This window comes from Ostreococcus lucimarinus, chromosome 15, assembly GCF_000092065.1.
Source record: "Ostreococcus lucimarinus CCE9901 chromosome 15, complete sequence".
NCBI classification, from domain to species: domain Eukaryota; kingdom Viridiplantae; phylum Chlorophyta; class Mamiellophyceae; order Mamiellales; family Bathycoccaceae; genus Ostreococcus; species Ostreococcus sp. 'lucimarinus'.
In genome coordinates this window covers 26,791-40,593 of record NC_009369.1, presented here as the reverse complement: position 1 = coordinate 40,593, position 13,803 = coordinate 26,791, and the positions used below count along the sequence as shown (strand labels likewise).

The 13,803-nt window shown below is 61.5% G+C and overlaps 8 protein-coding genes across 8 annotated transcripts; 3 read left to right on the top strand and 5 right to left on the bottom strand.

The window, feature by feature from the left end:
• Nucleotides 1–26: 26 nt before the first annotated feature.
• Nucleotides 27–1,294, top strand: lhcp2.1 (prasinophyte light harvesting complex, chlorophyll binding). The gene is made up of 2 exons (XM_001421651.1): nt 27–122; nt 573–1,294. Exons 1-2 carry the CDS (start codon nt 57–59, stop codon nt 1,206–1,208), a joined length of 702 nt encoding a protein of 233 aa, XP_001421688.1. The 5' UTR covers nt 27–56; the 3' UTR covers nt 1,209–1,294.
• A 172-nt stretch (nt 1,295–1,466) lies between these two features.
• Nucleotides 1,467–3,020, bottom strand: OSTLU_18258 (predicted protein; the record flags this gene model as incomplete). The annotated part of the gene is made up of 1 exon (XM_001421519.1): nt 1,467–3,020. The coding sequence occupies one exon, from the start codon at nt 3,018–3,020 to the stop codon at nt 1,467–1,469; it is 1,554 nt and encodes a 517-aa protein (XP_001421556.1).
• A 132-nt stretch (nt 3,021–3,152) lies between these two features.
• OSTLU_18257 (predicted protein) lies at nt 3,153–3,872 on the bottom strand (the record flags this gene model as incomplete). Its single annotated transcript, XM_001421518.1, has 1 exon — nt 3,153–3,872. A coding segment is annotated over one exon (720 nt), but the record flags the coding sequence as incomplete, so codon positions are not given.
• A 1,073-nt stretch (nt 3,873–4,945) lies between these two features.
• OSTLU_27704 (predicted protein) lies at nt 4,946–6,192 on the top strand. The gene has a single exon (XM_001421650.1). The coding sequence runs from the start codon at nt 4,960–4,962 to the stop codon at nt 5,998–6,000; it is 1,041 nt and encodes a 346-aa protein (XP_001421687.1). The 5' UTR covers nt 4,946–4,959; the 3' UTR covers nt 6,001–6,192.
• Nucleotides 6,193–6,704: 512 nt separating this feature from the next.
• Nucleotides 6,705–8,356, top strand: OSTLU_51545 (predicted protein). Its single transcript, XM_001421649.1, has 2 exons — nt 6,705–6,716; nt 7,130–8,356. The coding sequence occupies exon 2, from the start codon at nt 7,143–7,145 to the stop codon at nt 8,274–8,276; it is 1,134 nt and encodes a 377-aa protein (XP_001421686.1). The 5' UTR covers nt 6,705–6,716; nt 7,130–7,142; the 3' UTR covers nt 8,277–8,356.
• A 90-nt stretch (nt 8,357–8,446) lies between these two features.
• On the bottom strand, nt 8,447–8,859 carry FTR (ferredoxin thioredoxin reductase beta chain; the record flags this gene model as incomplete). Its single annotated transcript, XM_001421517.1, has 2 exons — nt 8,447–8,538; nt 8,640–8,859. 2 exons carry the CDS (start codon nt 8,857–8,859, stop codon nt 8,447–8,449), a joined length of 312 nt encoding a protein of 103 aa, XP_001421554.1.
• Nucleotides 8,860–9,571: 712 nt separating this feature from the next.
• Nucleotides 9,572–9,988, bottom strand: PRPL12 (PRPL12; Chloroplast ribosomal protein L12; Chloroplast large ribosomal subunit protein L12; the record flags this gene model as incomplete). The annotated part of the gene is made up of 1 exon (XM_001421516.2): nt 9,572–9,988. A coding segment is annotated over one exon (417 nt), but the record flags the coding sequence as incomplete, so codon positions are not given.
• A 629-nt stretch (nt 9,989–10,617) lies between these two features.
• OSTLU_27700 (predicted protein) lies at nt 10,618–13,545 on the bottom strand (the record flags this gene model as incomplete). The annotated part of the gene is made up of 1 exon (XM_001421515.1): nt 10,618–13,545. One exon carries the CDS (start codon nt 13,543–13,545, stop codon nt 10,618–10,620), a length of 2,928 nt encoding a protein of 975 aa, XP_001421552.1.
• Nucleotides 13,546–13,803: the final 258 nt, after the last annotated feature.

The window sequence follows — 13,803 nt, the reverse complement described above, 5'->3', positions numbered from 1 at the left end:
CCAAGACGCGATCGCGCCCACGCGTATCGGCATTCCTGCACACGCGCATTTCTACAATGTCTGCCCTTCTCGCTTCCTCCTTCGTCGGCCGCGTCGCCGCCTTCAAGGCGACCAAGATCCAAGTGCGTATTTTTTAGCCTTCGAGCGACGCGCGGAGACGCGGGGACGCGGCGCGCGGAGACGCGGCGACGCGGGACGCGATGGGACGCGCGCGATGGGATGGGATCGCGCGCGACGGGGCGCGGCGACGCGGGACGCGCGCGCGGCGAGGCGACGGCGCTGGGACGACGCGAACGCGCGGAGAGAAATGATTTGAATCGGAGGCGCCGCGCGGGGGGGAGGGCGCGGGCGAGAGACGCGCGAGACGCGCGCGATACGCGATTCGTGGCGGTTTCCGTATCGTATCTTTATCGCGCGGGGATTCGGGAGGGGGTCGGCGCTGAGTCGTGAACGGTGGATTGGGTTCGCGGTTCGCGCGCGACGCGCGGAGAGGCGGGACGGCGGCGTGAAACGACGCGCGCGCGATCGGTGACTGACGAACGTTCGCTTCGCGCGCTTTTTAACGATCGCAGGCCAAGTCTGTCTCCACGACGGTCAAGGCTGACATCTACCCGGAATTCGGTACCTACCCGGGCGGTGGCGAATCCCCGATCATCCCGTTCGGCGACGAAAAGAACGCCGAGCGTGAAGTGATCCACGGCCGCTGGGCGATGCTCGGTGTCACCGGCGCGTGGGCCGCCGAAAACGGCACCGGTATCCCGTGGTTCACCGCGGGTACCTTGTGCACCCCGGATGACTGCACCGCCGTTGCGGACAAGTTCCCGGGCGCCGTCGCCCCGCTCGCGCCGGAAGGCTCTGGCTACCCGTCCTTCTGGAACGTTCTCATCATCGAGATCGTTCTCGTCGGCGCCGCGGAAGCGTACCGTACCGGTATCTCCGACTCTCCGTTCGATGATGGCCTCACCGTCGGTGACGTCAACCCGGGTGGACGCTTCGACCCGCTCGGCCTCGCCGAGTCTGGCGACCTTGAAGAACTCAAGATCAAGGAGCTCAAGCACTGCCGCTTGTCCATGTTCGCGTGGTTGGGCTGCATCTTCCAAGCGCTCGCCACCCAAGAAGGCCCGATCGCCAACTGGCAATCCCACGTTGCGGACCCGGTTCACTCCAACGTCCTCACCAACGCGGCCAAGGGCTTCGGCTTCTACTAAGCGGTTCACCTCCTGCGATGAACTCGTTTTCGCGTGAGGCGCTCGAATTTACTCATTAATATTATGCGTTTCAATGTTACTTGCTCTTAAATCATCCTCTGCTTCGCCAATCTTTCTCGATAGAGCGCTCCCGAACCGGCGCGCAGAATTCTACGATGTCGGCGCGCGCAGATGGCCGGTGTGTTTAATGCGTCAATTTTGCATTACATTTAAAAGAAACAGTGGAGCTATGCGTTTCGATTAAATTTGCGATCTCCTTCACCTCGCTTTGCTGATTTCTTCGTCTTCAAGATGGTTCTTGTCTTCCCAAATCGCCCATCCATCGCCGCTCGCCGTGCACTTCCACGACAAGTTTCCAACTTTAGCCGCGTTTGGCGACCAGTCTTCGACGCCGAGCTTCATGCAGATCGACGGACGTTTGACATCGACGTCCATGCTCAACCCTTCGGTGTACATCTCTTGCGCGTGCCCGATGTGCGCGGCGTAAAGACCGGCGGTGGCGCGCTCGATGTGCACGGCGGCGGCGTTGGACGAAAGCCCGGTGCGCTTGCGAATATCCAACATCACGCCGATGGCCTCCGACCACTTCGGGTCGACCCAGTGGTCGTAGAACACCGTGGGTGTTCCCGGATGGGTGAGGATGTAGCAGTATCCTTGCAATATTTTATCCCTCGGAAACGGCCAGTGCTGGAGCGTCGAGCCCGTGTCGTGATTTTCGATGAACGTAACGGCGCGAGAGGGCCACATGCCGCAAAAACCCGGTGGGCGCCCTTTCGTGTCGATCAATCGCCAGTACTCGGTGCGTGCGACTGCTTCTTGCAGAATACCCTTGGTGGTGAAATCAAACGCCGCCGTGTTACCGCCGGTGGAATCCACCCAGTCGCACGTTCGTTGACGGTGCGCGTCTTGATTGTATTCCAAAACCCCGTCACGGTATGAGCATTCGTCCCAAAATTCGCCGAACGATAAGAAAGGACGCGTTTCTTCGACGTACTCTCCAGTGAACACGCCGCTGTAGCCTTTGACGAAATCAAATCGCCAGCCGCGGAATCCGACGTCGTCGCGCATCCACGAAAGCCACTCCTTCAAATCCTTGCGGACGAACTGTTGAGTGTGATCGATGTTCGGCGCGGGAAGATAGTCCTCGCCCGTGCTTTGCGATCCCTGTCCCCCGAATTGCGGGTTCTCGCACGTGATCGCGCGCGCATCCCAATCAATCTTCCCCGTGTACTTGTTCCATCGCCCCGCGTCGTCCTGCGCCTCGGCGCAGCGGTGATTGATGACGATATCCGCCACCGGCGTGATGTTGTACTCGCGCATGCGAGCGACGCATGATCTCAGCTCATCTTCTGAGCCGTAGAAGGAGTTCAAGTTGTACAAGTCGGTGGGAAGGTACCCTTGCTTGCTCACGGATTTCGTCGGCGGGGGCATCCAAACGGAGGTGAAGCCCGCGGCGGCGATTTCGGGAACCTTTTCATTCAACAGTTGATACCAAGATCGATCGTTGTTCGCTTTTTCGTTGCACGACTCCCAATTGAAGCCTTGAAGGATGAGTTCCCGACCGTTTCCGCACGGTGTCGAAGGGAGAGGGCGACTGAGGGGCGAGGCGAACGGCGTCTGCGGCGCCATATCCGTGGAAAGCTTGGAAAGCTTCGCCTTGGTGGTGTTGTTTTCGTTCAGAGGCTGGCGTGATTTCGCGAGCGTGGACGTCGCTTCATCGGTCCGTTGCACCACCGCGACACCCGAAGCGGTGTCCGATGATGTCGTGAGCCCTCTTCGCGCTCGGTCGCGAGCGGCGAGCGCCGCCTCCATGGCGGCGAGCTTGCGTTCAAACATCGCGCGAGCGTCGGAGCGCTCGGCTTCGATGACGACGCACTCGTCGTTCACGACTTCTTCATCGGAGCCTTCGAGTTCCCATAAATACTCCACCCCGCAAGATTCAACCTTGGCGTAGACGCGGTCGATTTGCACCAGGCGCGCCGTGGCGCTCGCCAACTCGGCGGCGACGAACTCGAGCTGCGACGCCATGAAGACGGGGTCGCGCGCGATCTTCGACTCCTCCTGATTCGACGGGTCGATCGCGTCATCCAATCGTCGCTTCATCGCCAAAACTTCAGATTCGGCGGCGATGCCGTAAATCTTCGGCATGCGCGACGTGTACCGCTCGCGCGTCTCCGTCGGCGTCATGGCGTCGACGATGAACCTTTTCAAATCCTCGAATCGATCTTCCTCCAACTGCGACGCCAATCGCGCGTGAGATTCATCGAATGACTTCCCCGCCTCTCTCGGATCCCACGTGACGTAAAAGACGTCGTCCACGCTGCTCCCGTTCGCCGTCGTCCGCGTGAACGAGCTCTGCACGTCCAACCCGTAATTCGTCAACGCGGCGATTATTTTCGCCAACCCCCCCCGGCGATTCGGCCCCACCACGCGCACGCACGTGTTCGTCCCACCGTCGGGATTCTCCACGTACACCGCGTGCGTCGCCCGCGTCGCCCGCTCGACGTCTTCGCCTCGTTCGACGCCCGCCTCGGCGTCGCTCGCCTCGTCGTTCCGAATCGCGCGCGCGCGCGCGCGTCGCGTCCCGCGTCCCGTTCGCGACGTCGGACGCGTATGCGACGCGGTGTGCGACGCGGTGTGCGCCATCGCGCGCGTCATCGCCATCGCGCGCGCGATCTCGCGACGCGCGCCCCCTCGCGAGCCGTCTCGTTATCCGACGTCGCGCTCGCGCGCGATCCGCGTCACGTTATCCGACAAACCTACGACGCTTTTTCGCGTCGACGGCGACACGATGCGCGCGTTGTGCGTGCGCGGTGCGCGTTGTGGCGTCGGCGCGTATGTGTGTACGACGCGCGCGCGTGACCGCGTCCGCTCGAACGCCGCGCGACGCCACCGCGGCGCGATCTCGCGACGCGCGCGCGTCGCGCGGCGCGTAAAAAGCGCCGACGCCGCGGAAACCGTCGGCGACGCGCCGGCGCCGCGCGATCGCGATCGGGGCACATCTGGGTCGTGTGATTGATCGATATATGGGTGGTTTGGGGGATAATGTATACGTGATTGATTCGTATTTTATATAGACGAGAGATCGCGCGGCGCGCGTCCGGCGCCGCGCGATCGCGATCGGGGCGAACGGCGATCGCGGGGGGTCTGGGTCGTGTGATTGATCGACATATCGGTAGTTTGGGGTGTAATGTATACGCGATTGTTTCGTATTTTATATATCGTACAACACCCCGCCGGCCCGCGACGCCGCGACGCCGCGCCCGCGACGTCGCGATTGATTGCGTTCGCGACGACCGCGAGATCGCGGCGGACGACGGACGACGGTGCGCGCGAGGCGAGGCGAGGCGACCGACGCGACGCGACGCGACCGAGGCGCGCGCGACGTCCCGAGGATTCGACGTCGCGCGCGCGGGCGCGACGCGAACGACAAAACGCGAACGGGCGACGGATGCGCGAACGATTTCAAAGCGAGTCGTTGATTGATTGATTCGATTCGCGAACGATTCGCGAACGATTCGCGATCTCGCGAACGATTCGCGAACGATCGATCGGGCGCGACGGCTCGGGGTGGACGAACGAACCGCGAGACGCGCGCGAGACGCGCGCGAGAGAGCGGCGCGAGTCGCGTCGGGGACGAGGACGCGACGCGACGCGACGCGACGGGACGAGATCGGCGACGAGGACGCGCGAGCGAGGACTGACGACGCGCGACGAGGACGCGGACGGAATTCGTAGGAACGAAAGAAAGATGGCGGATGAGGGCGAACTGTCCGCGCTGGTGTGCGATAACGGGTCGGGGATGGTGAAAGCCGGGTTCGCGGGCGACGACCAAGCAGACTGGTGGAAATTCAGGGGCGACGACCAAGCAGACCGGTGGAAATTCAGGGCGTGTACGCACTTGAACACGCTGCTCCTGTTATTGTTGGGATATTTGGCTTTTCACAGGCCTCAATTTATTTTAGGACTCGGCCACAGGACTCGCGCCAAGACAGTCAGATTTGCAATAGTGACAGCGTGCTCATCGAACCACGCCGCTGAAAATCTCGATATGCTGCGCTCTCTAGCAGACAGCCGGTATGGTGGGATAGTTTCTGTATACTACATGCACAAGGTTGACGCGTTGGATATGGCGCATGCGGAGTTCAGGTTATTGCAAAAGTACAAGCTACAATTGAAAAAAGTAAAGGCGCAGATCAAGTTGCAGACGTTAGTGATAGAAGAGCAAGAGCGTTTAGACACGTACTGTTTTAAACCACGTGTAGTGCAGATGTTTTTACGTGTGTTTGACGACCTGGATGCTTTCATGTGGGCAGATTCTTCAACACGTTTCCTTGGAAACCCGGAAACGTGGGTGTCTCACGTGCTCGAAGATGGTGTGGGATTCGCCGGTCGTTTGGGTGCTTTGGGTATGGGGGTGAACACACACCCCGCCACTTATGCTTATCTGAACGTCGACCGTACGAAATTCAAAAACTTTACGGAGATAGCTGCCACATATTGGATAGCGAACCTCCAGTCGGATGTTTACAAGACAGTTCTCGCGCCTTGGATAGCATGCGGCGTGCATAACTGTCTTTCTTGCATGGCACCTCCAGGATCCAGTCGTAAGCTGACGAAACCACGCAAAGGCCCACCTTCAACAGAATATATTGTGCACCGATACGATCAGTCTGTACTTAGCATTCTTTTGTATGAGTGGGATTGGCAGTCCGCAGGAAACATCCAAATAGGAAACCTCAAGTATATAGATGTGCAAAAAGTTTCTGGTTCTAAAACGCCACTGCGCTGATGGGCAATTAATTGACACTTCTTTGGCACATGTCCTACGAAAGTTGATACGCCAGTGCTTGTGACGTGGCCCATGGGTTTTCATGTGTTAATATACTTTGTATTCGAGACCATTGTCCGAAGTTGTATCTAGGTCACAAACGCGCTATTCCATGCGGTATCCCAGTGTAATCACGCGAGTAGTTCGTTTGTATCCTTAAAATCTAAAATCAAAAAGTTACGTCTAGCATGAAAGCGGCACACTTCGGAATCGCAGTTCCGCGCGAACGGCGCGTCGGCGGAAAGTAAAAGATCACGAGCGCGAGATCCCGGCGCCGCGCGCGCCGCGCGTCGCGTTGTAGCGTCGTCGCGAGTTATTAGCACTTCGACGGCGCGCACATATTAGGGACGTGGAAAGTAATACATACTGATAAGGTATAGCTCGCAATTTTGGGGTGTTATGTATACGTGATTGATTCGTATTTTATATAGACGAGAGACCCCCCGTCGGCGACGCGCCGCGCGCCGCGCGATCGCGATCGGGGCACATCTGGGTCGTGTGATTGATCGATATATGGGTGTTTTGGGATCTAACGTATACGCGATTGTTTCGTATTTTATATACGGTACACACCGCCGGGCCGCGACGCGCGCGCCCGCGACGATGCGACGCGCCCGCGACGTCGCGATTGATTGCGTTCGCGACGACCGCGAGATCGCGGCGGACGACGGACGACGGTGCGCGCGAGGCGAGGCGAGGCGCGCGACCGACGCGACCGAGGCGCGCGCGACGTCCCGAGGATTCGACGTCGGTCGCGCGGGCGCGACGCGAACGACAAAACGCGAACGGGCGACGGATGCGCGAACGATTTCAAAGCGAGTCGTTGATTGATTGATTGATTCGATTCGCACCCCGATTCGCGAACGATTCGATTCGCGAACGATTCGCGAACGATCGATCGGGCGCGACGGCTCGGGGTGGACGAACGAACCGCGAGACGCGCGCGAGACGCGCGCGAGAGGACGGCGCGAGTCGCGTCGCGGACGAGGACGCGACGCGACGCGACGCGACGCGACGGGACGAGATCGGCGACGAGGACGCGCGAGCGAGGACTGACGACGCGCGACGAGGACGCGGACGGAATTCGTAGGAACGAAAGAAAGATGGCGGATGAGGGCGAAGTGTCCGCGCTGGTGTGCGATAACGGGTCGGGGATGGTGAAAGCCGGGTTCGCGGGCGACGACGCCCCGAAGGCGGTGTTTCCGTCCATCGTCGGTCGACCGCGACACCACGGCGTCATGGTGGGCATGGGGCAGAAGGATTGCTACGTCGGAGACGAGGCGCAGAGTAAGCGAGGGATCTTGACGCTCAAGTATCCGATCGAACACGGGATCGTCACCAACTGGGACGACATGGAGAAGATCTGGCATCACACGTTTTACAACGAGCTTCGCGTGGACCCGGCCGAGCACCCCGTGCTTTTGACCGAGGCCCCGATGAACCCGAAGGCGAATCGCGAGAAGATGTGCCAAATCATGTTCGAGACTTTCAACGTGCCCGCCATGTACGTCTCCATCCAGGCCGTGTTGTCCCTGTACGCCTCGGGCCGCACGACGGGCATCGTGCTCGACTGCGGCGACGGCGTATCGCACACGGTGCCGATTTACGAGGGCTACGCGTTACCGCACGCCATCCTTCGCCTCGATCTCGCGGGTAGAGATTTGACCGATTACATGGTGAAGATCTTGACCGAGCGCGGACACTCTTTCACGACGTCGGCGGAGCGCGAAATCGTTCGCGACATCAAGGAGAAGCTCGCGTACGTCGCGGTGGATTTCGACGAGGAAATGGCGGCGAGCCAAAGCTCCTCCACGATCGAGAAGTCGTACGAGCTTCCCGATGGACAAATGATCACGATCGGTAACGAACGTTTCCGTTGCCCCGAGGTTTTGTTCCAGCCCAGTTTGATCGGCATGGAAACCCCGGGCATTCACGAGACGACGTACAACTCCATCATGCGTTGCGACGTCGACATCAGGCGCGATTTGTACGCCAACATCGTGCTTTCCGGTGGTACTACCATGTTCCCCGGCATCGCCGATCGCGTGTCCAAGGAGCTCACCGCTCTGGCGCCGTCGTCCATGAAAATCAAGGTCGTCGCCCCGCACGAGCGCAAGTACTCGGTTTGGATCGGCGGGTCCATCCTCGCGTCTTTGTCCACGTTCCAACAAATGTGGATCGCGAAGAGCGAGTACAACGAAGCCGGACCTTCTATCGTCCACCGTAAGTGCTTCTAATCAATACTTTTCAGTTGTAACACTGCACGAAACGACATTAGAGTGAACATTCGACGCTCGGCGCGCGCGCGCGTCGACGCTGGGGGGGGGGGCGCGCGGGTTCAGTTTTGGAAAGAAAATGGGTAAAGTTAAATACATTGAGGCGCGCTGTTTCGTCCCGATCGAGGGCTCTACATGTCCTCGGTCAATTCCACCAGTTCGTCCATCGTGATCGTCTGCTCGTCGCCCGCGAAGTCGTTATCCTCCGTCAAGAAGAGCATGCCTGTTCGACGAGGAGCGCGAAGTCAGTAAACGAGCGTTCGTCGTGAGATTCGAAAAGCGCGCGGTTCGTTCGCCGAGTCGTCGCATCGCGCGCACACGCACAGTGACACTCCTTCCGCTCGCGCATCGGCACGCACGGACAGTTCCAGAATCCCTGCGCGACTTCCGCCTCCTTATCGTCGTAGTGCCTGCACGGGCACAGCGGCGACCCGAGCGTGTCCTTGTGTTCCGCCAAACCTTGAATCACGACCGCCGTCACGCTCTTATCCATGCAAAAGTACGTCCCACTCCCGCGCGCGTACTGTTCAGAAAACTTTCGCATCACCTCCAAGTTCTTATCCGACGCTATTCACGATTAAACGCGCGTTCCGTCGTCAGTCGCGGCGCGTCCCGCGCGCGTCCCGCGCGCCCTCCCTCGATCGTCTTCGCGCGCGCCGCGCCCCTCGCGCGTCGACCGATCTCTCGACGGCGGCATCGACGCGCGCGATCGATCGATCGACGTCGCGATCGTTCGCTCGCGCGCGCCGTCGCGTCGCGTCGTCGTCGCGAACGATGTCGTCGCGCGTGACCTATCCACGACGCGAGGCCGCGTCGATTGCGTCGTCGCGCGCGCACCTTCGCTCGCGCGCGTCACCGTCGAGACGCGCGTCGCGCGCGCGCGCGTCGGCGCCATCGTCACGCGCGTCGGCGCCATCGTTCGAGCCTGCGTCGGCGCGAACATCGTCGTCGTCGCCGAGTGCGGGCGCGCGCGACCGACGTCGAACGTCTCCATCGATCGTCTCGATCGATCGATCGATCGGTCGATCGATCGGTTTCGAAATCGAAACCGACCGCGTCGATGGAATTTCGACGCGCGCGACGGGGGGTACGGGCGGCGCGCGCGGCGAGCGCGGCGCGGCGCGCGAATCGAGAATCGGGGACGGGCGCGCGCGCGCGCGATGAGGCGTGAGATCTCGAACGGTGACGCGACGCGATCGTCGTCGATGTCGTTATTGAACTCTGTCTAGAAACGCTAACCGGCGCGCCGGCGTAATTTACTCGAGCGCCGCCACCGCGCCCACGGCGGTCAATTTAGCAATCAACGCCTCCGCTTCTTCCTTCTTCAACTCTTTCTTCAACACCGCGGGCGCGCCTTCGACGAGTTCTTTGGCCTCTTTCAACCCGAGATCGGTGATGGCGCGCACCTCCTTGATGACTTTAATCTTTTGCGCCGCGTCGAAGGATTCCAGCTTCAACGCGAACGACGTCTTCTCCTCCGCGGGCGCCGCCGCGGCGTTACCGCCGCCGCCGCCGCCGCCACCGCCGCCCCCACCGCCGGCGGGCATCACGCCTCCACCGAACATCATCCCACTCATATCGCCCAATCCGAGTCTCTCCGCCAAGACGTCGCACAGCTCGTTCACCTCGATCAGCGTCAACTCGCACACTCGATCCGCAATCTCCGCCACCTTTGCGCTCTTCGGCGCGCCGAGCTCGGCGTCCAAATCAACCACCACGTCATCGTCCTTCGCGTTCTTCGCCTCGTCGTCCGCGTTCGCGCTCATACGCGTCGCGTTCGACGCCGACGCGAAGCCTCGCGCGCGATTCTCGCCGTCCCGCTCCATCGTCGACGCGCGACGCATCGTCGCGCGCCCGACGCGCGCGGGCGAGGACAGGTTCGCGTCCGTCGGCATCGTCCGCGTCGCGCGCGCGCAATCGGCCGCTCGAGGCGGCGCGCGCGCGCATCGCACCGCGGCGGCGATCGCGCGGCGGCTCGACGATCGAAACATCGTCGTCGCACCGCGCGGAGGATCGCGGAAACGCGCGCGGGGGCGTCGACGATGGCGCGCTCGAGGTCGTGCGCGACGCGCGCGAGTGCGACGGCCGAGCGCGACGCGATGTGCGGCGCGCGCTCGCGACGTGACGAATTTCGCTGGGGCGGCGTCGCGGGGTTACGCCGACGACGACGACGAGGAAGAGAGGACGCGATTTCGCGCAATCGAACGGGACCTCGGTGCGAGATTTCGCGACGACAAATTTTTCTAGTGCTAATCGATCGATCGCCGAGATCGATCGAGACGCGCGATGGGCGCGGCGAGGGTCATCGAGCGTCGCGACCGCGGCCGCCGAAGGCGGAACGGCCCACGCTCTTCATACGATCGAACGCGGAGGACCTCCCGCGTCCCGGTGCGTGGGGCGCGTCGACGGTGACGTTGGTGATGCTCGATGGCGCGGTGTCGGGGGACCAGCCGCCGTCGCGAAGCATGGTTTCGACTTGGGCGCGACGCCCCTGGTCGAGGCCTCCGCTCGCGAGCAAGGCGACGAGGGCGGGGGAGATTTGAGGGAACAAATCGCCATCCGCGCCGAGCATGTCGCGAATGGCCGCGAAAAGCGCGTGCGCGATCTCGTGTTCTTCACTCGGCAGCTGCGCGATGGCTGAGAGCGCGCTGGCGGCGGAGACGGCGAACGACGTTCCGGGCACCGACGCGCCGAGGGACATCGCCTCGACGACGGCGACGCGGACGCCGACGTCGGAGTCGCCGATCAACGACTCGAGCTGACGCATCGTTTGCGTCGTCGGTTCGATAGTCTCGTAGTGCGTGCACGCGCACACCGCGAGCGCTAGAGCGGTTTCGCGGCGGACACTCGTCTCGGGATCGGCTCGCAAAACGTTGAGCGCGGGATAGACGTGTTCGAGCACGTGCTTGAGCGGCAAAATCTCCGACGTCGCCGCGAGAAGACGTGCGGTGATAAGGCGCACGGTCGGTGGGTTCTCAGCGATCGGATGCGCGCACCGCTTCAACGCATCGAGCAAGTTTGCGGTGTGCTGCTCGAACGCGGCGAGGTACCGCGCGGCGTCGATGATTTCATCGCACGACTCCGCGCTGGCTTGTTGAATCAGGCGCTTAATGTAATCTCCGAGCACGGCGCCACCGTCCGGGGTGTAAGGAACCACGCCCGCGAGCAATATTGGCATCACCGCGCGACGCTGATCGTAACTCACCAAGCAAGCATCGTTCACTTTTCCAATCAAAACCGCTCGCGTGGCGAGCGCGCCGAGAACGCCGCACCAAGACGCGACGGCGGCGCATATGCTCTCTCTCACGGACTCTTGACCGACGACATCGGGTGCGGTGGAGCTAATGACTTGGACAATCAAGTCTGAGGCTTCTTTTACGCACCACTGCGCGAAAGGCCAGGAATCTGGAGCGTCTTTGCTCAGCGCGTCGTCGACGCCGTCTGCGATAGACGCGGGTTTCGTCGCGCTTAACGCCTCGCGAATCGGCCGCGCAAACGCTTCAAACGTCTTTACTAGGCTCGTCGCGTGCCATCGATGACGATCACCATCTTCTGGAGACACCCAACCCTTGAACTCCCGCTCGGCGCCTTCGCCGGTCCATCCGCTCCGCAATGCCTCGGCGGCTTTGTCGAGCACCTTTCGCGCGAAAACGTCCGTGAACCGTCGTGGATTCGCACCTAGGTACCAAGATGCGACGGCGGGGGCGAGCGTCGCTCGCGCGGCGTCGGCAACTTCGTCGGAGCCGTCGCACGCGAGCGTCATCAAAACGTCTTCAATCGTTTCCATGTTGTCGTCGCTCGGCGCGTTTGCGGCGATGTAACGCTCCACCGCTCGTGAGCACTCCGCTCGAACACCATCGCTTGGATCTACCGCGGCACGCTTGAAACCATCCATGACAAAATTATTCAAAGTAAACCACGATGATGCGCCGAGCTTGGCGATGGCGTCGAGCACGAGCACTCGTCGCTCTTCGTTCATCGTCGCCACGGCTTCGGATCCGAGGCAGCCTCGAATGAATGTCCCCTCGAAGGCGTTCATGCCCACGATTTCGCCAACGTTCGCGATCGCGTCGACGATTGCATCTCTCTGTTCTGCATTCGGGGCTTTGAAGAGCTCAAAAAACAGATTCGAAGACCGTGCGGCGCGTTTTTCATCGCCGGCGGCTCGCACGCACGCGCGGGAAATCATCGGCAGCAACTCCTTCCGCGCCGCCGGCGAAACCTTCGGCGCGATCGCGCAAATGAACGACAAGACCGCGTCGATTGTATCGTTCTCTTCAATCGTCGTTCGCGGCACTCCGTTGCCGTCGCGACTCGACCATTCCTCGTTCCCAGCGCCGAGTTCAGACAACAGCCTATTCACCTCGCTCGCGGATTCCGTCGCCTTCTTCTCCCACTGCGCCGCCGAAACCTTCAAATCGCTCAGCTCACTTTCTGCTAGCGCTAATTTCGACGATAACGCGTCGCGCAACGTCGTCGTCGTCGTATTTTCGCGTTCGAGTTCATCGATTCGCGCGCGGGCGCGAATCAGCTCGCTCTCCACGTCGTCGACGCGCGCGCGTTCGCTCTCCAGGGCGCTCGCCGTCGTCTCGGTCATTCTCGCGCGCTCGTACATCCTTCGCAGCGCCCCGAAACTTCTTTCTCCATCGCTCGCGAAATCTTTTTCCATCAACTTCGCCGCTGTGGACGATTCGTCGCGCATCGAAAGCGCCGTGGCTTTGTATCCGCGACGAGACAGGTACTCGTACGTCGCCGCGTCTAGTTTCGCATCCAAACCCACGTCATCCGCGCTCGAGCGCGCGGAATCACCGCTCGTGGGCGCAAACGCATCATCCGCGTCCACGCCTCGCCGCACGCTCGCCCCGCTCGCGTCTTCGCCACCGTCCTCGCCTCCGCCTCCGCCGGCGCCTCGCCGCGAGTTTTGCAAATCTTCCCGCGCGCACCTCAACTCGTACTCCGCCACCGCCGCGCGCGACTCCGCGTCCACCACGCGCGCGGCCGACACCCCACTGTCGAACGCGTCGTTGACCGCGCGAAACACGCCGTCGGGGAACCGCTTTGAGTCGTTAAAGAACGACTTTAAAGTGTTCAGCGAAGGCAAATCCGCATCCAACACATTCAGCCTTCGCGCGTCGACGTAGAGCTCGTACAGCGCGCACCAGTAGTGATTGTTGATCAAAAACAGTATCGTCGACAGGAGCTCGTCGTTCGGCGCCGACGGCGGCGCCATCGCGACGCCGAGCGTCGATGTGCGGCGCGCGCGCGGTGCCGCAGAGGCGCTGACGAGTCAAAAAATTTCCTCGGCGGTTGCAATCGAGAGTGCCGCACCCGGAATAACGATCGATGGCGAAACGCGCGCGCGGAGCGACATCGGCGTCGTTTCGTGTTCGTCGTTACGGGTTCTTTTCTAGACCGAGGGAGGCGCGCGAGTTAACAACGAGCGGCGACGCGACGTTACAAAGCAAACGCGTCCGCCGCGTCGCGGTCG